Raw genomic sequence first — 1,444 nt, 5'->3', positions numbered from 1 at the left:
TGGCCACAAGGACACACTGCTGGCTCATGGCATCCCAGCTTATCTCCATGCCACTGCTGGGGGTTTTCTCTTTGCAACCCACCAACCTGCCCAGAAACTCAGCTAGCAGGCAGTTGTTTTCCACCTCTAACAATTCAATTAACACACGTGTCACCAATGCCTTGTCCCACCCCTCCACGGGTGGGATCTGACCCCCAGGAAGCTGGACTCACTCGTACAGCCGCTCTCGCTGAAGCCCCAGTAGCCCGGGGCACACTGGTGACAGCGCACACCGCTGACACCGGGCAGGCAGTGGCACTGGCCACTCTGAGCGTGGCAGCTGGTCCCCACGGCACCGATGTCACAGTCACACCTCCGGCAGCCGGAGCATCCCTCGAAGCCGTAGTAGCCCTCCTAGGGAAGAGCAGAGCAGTGGGTGCTATGTTCAGCAAGAAGGAATGTGTGTGTCTCTCCTGGGGCAGGCTGAGGCCACGTGGGACCCCAGTCTTGCTTTCTAGGAGTATTTTGACCACCACAAAACTCCCATCAACGTGGCCAAGATGTGGAGCTGCAGTAAGAGCTCAGACACATCGCAGTGCTGCCCTGCAAACCCGTCCTTGCCCTGCAATGCCCACACTGGATACAGGCAGAGAAATGGGGTTTATTGCAAATTCCAAAAGGGCACCACATTTACTGCCCAGGCTGCAGCTGAACGCTGCCTCCATCCCAGAACTGCCTGGATTGGAAAAAGCCCTTTAAGATCATGGAGTCCAATCATGAACCCAACACTGACCAGTCCCCAACTAACCCATGTCCCTCAGCACTATGTCTACAGAACTCTTCAATCCCTCCAGGGATGGGGACTCCACCACTGCCCTGGGCAACCCCTTCCAATGCCTCAGAACCCTTTCAGCAAAGAAATTCTTCCTCACATCCAACCCAAGCTTGCTGCCAGATCCTTAACAGGCTTTCACCATGCACTGGCAGATCAGGCAAATCCAGTCTTACCCACCCAGCTGCCAGCACAACTGCCAGCCCTGCTGTGCTCACAGACCTGGGGACAACACACTAGTGCTGCCCCGTGTCCCTGTGCCAAGGCCAGGCACAACCCCAGGACGCAGGCAGCCCTCACCTCGCAGCGGTCGCAGTGCTGGCCGGTCACTCCAGCCTTGCAGAAGCACTGGCCAGTCTGTGGATGGCACGACTCTGTCCCACAAGGCGAACAGTTGCACTCTGCCAGGGAAAAATACACCCAGTTATACAGCAAGGAGACTGCTCAGCCATTCACAAACCTCATTCCTGATGGGGAATCCTGTTTCTCCCTTATCTAGCACAGTCAGGGCAAGGACGGAGCCTCTCTCCTCTAAGATTTGCTCCTGCTCCCAACTTATTCCCGTGACACAGAATCACACAATGGTGGGGGTTGGAAGGGACCTCGGGAGATCACCCAGGCCAAACTCCCAGC

General features: G+C 56.6%; 1 protein-coding gene across 1 annotated transcript in view; it reads right to left on the bottom strand.

Moving 5' to 3' along the window:
- The window catches only part of LOC104521292 (laminin subunit alpha-5-like), a gene marked incomplete at both ends in the record, with an annotated part of 18,005 nt that overhangs the window by 11,395 nt on the left and 5,166 nt on the right, over positions 1–1,444 (bottom strand). Inside the window, 2 exons of the mRNA XM_029083817.1 lie at positions 213–393; positions 1,112–1,212. Of these exons, the coding sequence (XP_028939650.1) occupies positions 213–393; positions 1,112–1,212 (282 nt within the window). The remainder of the gene's footprint in view (positions 1–212; positions 394–1,111; positions 1,213–1,444) is intronic.

Source organism: Antrostomus carolinensis, unplaced genomic scaffold, assembly GCF_000700745.2.
Source record: "Antrostomus carolinensis isolate BGI_N321 unplaced genomic scaffold, ASM70074v2 scaffold34112, whole genome shotgun sequence".
Taxonomy (NCBI): Eukaryota; Metazoa; Chordata; class Aves; order Caprimulgiformes; family Caprimulgidae; genus Antrostomus; species Antrostomus carolinensis.
Note: the sequence above shows the minus strand (reverse complement) of the source record. Positions and strands in the feature narration are given on the sequence as shown.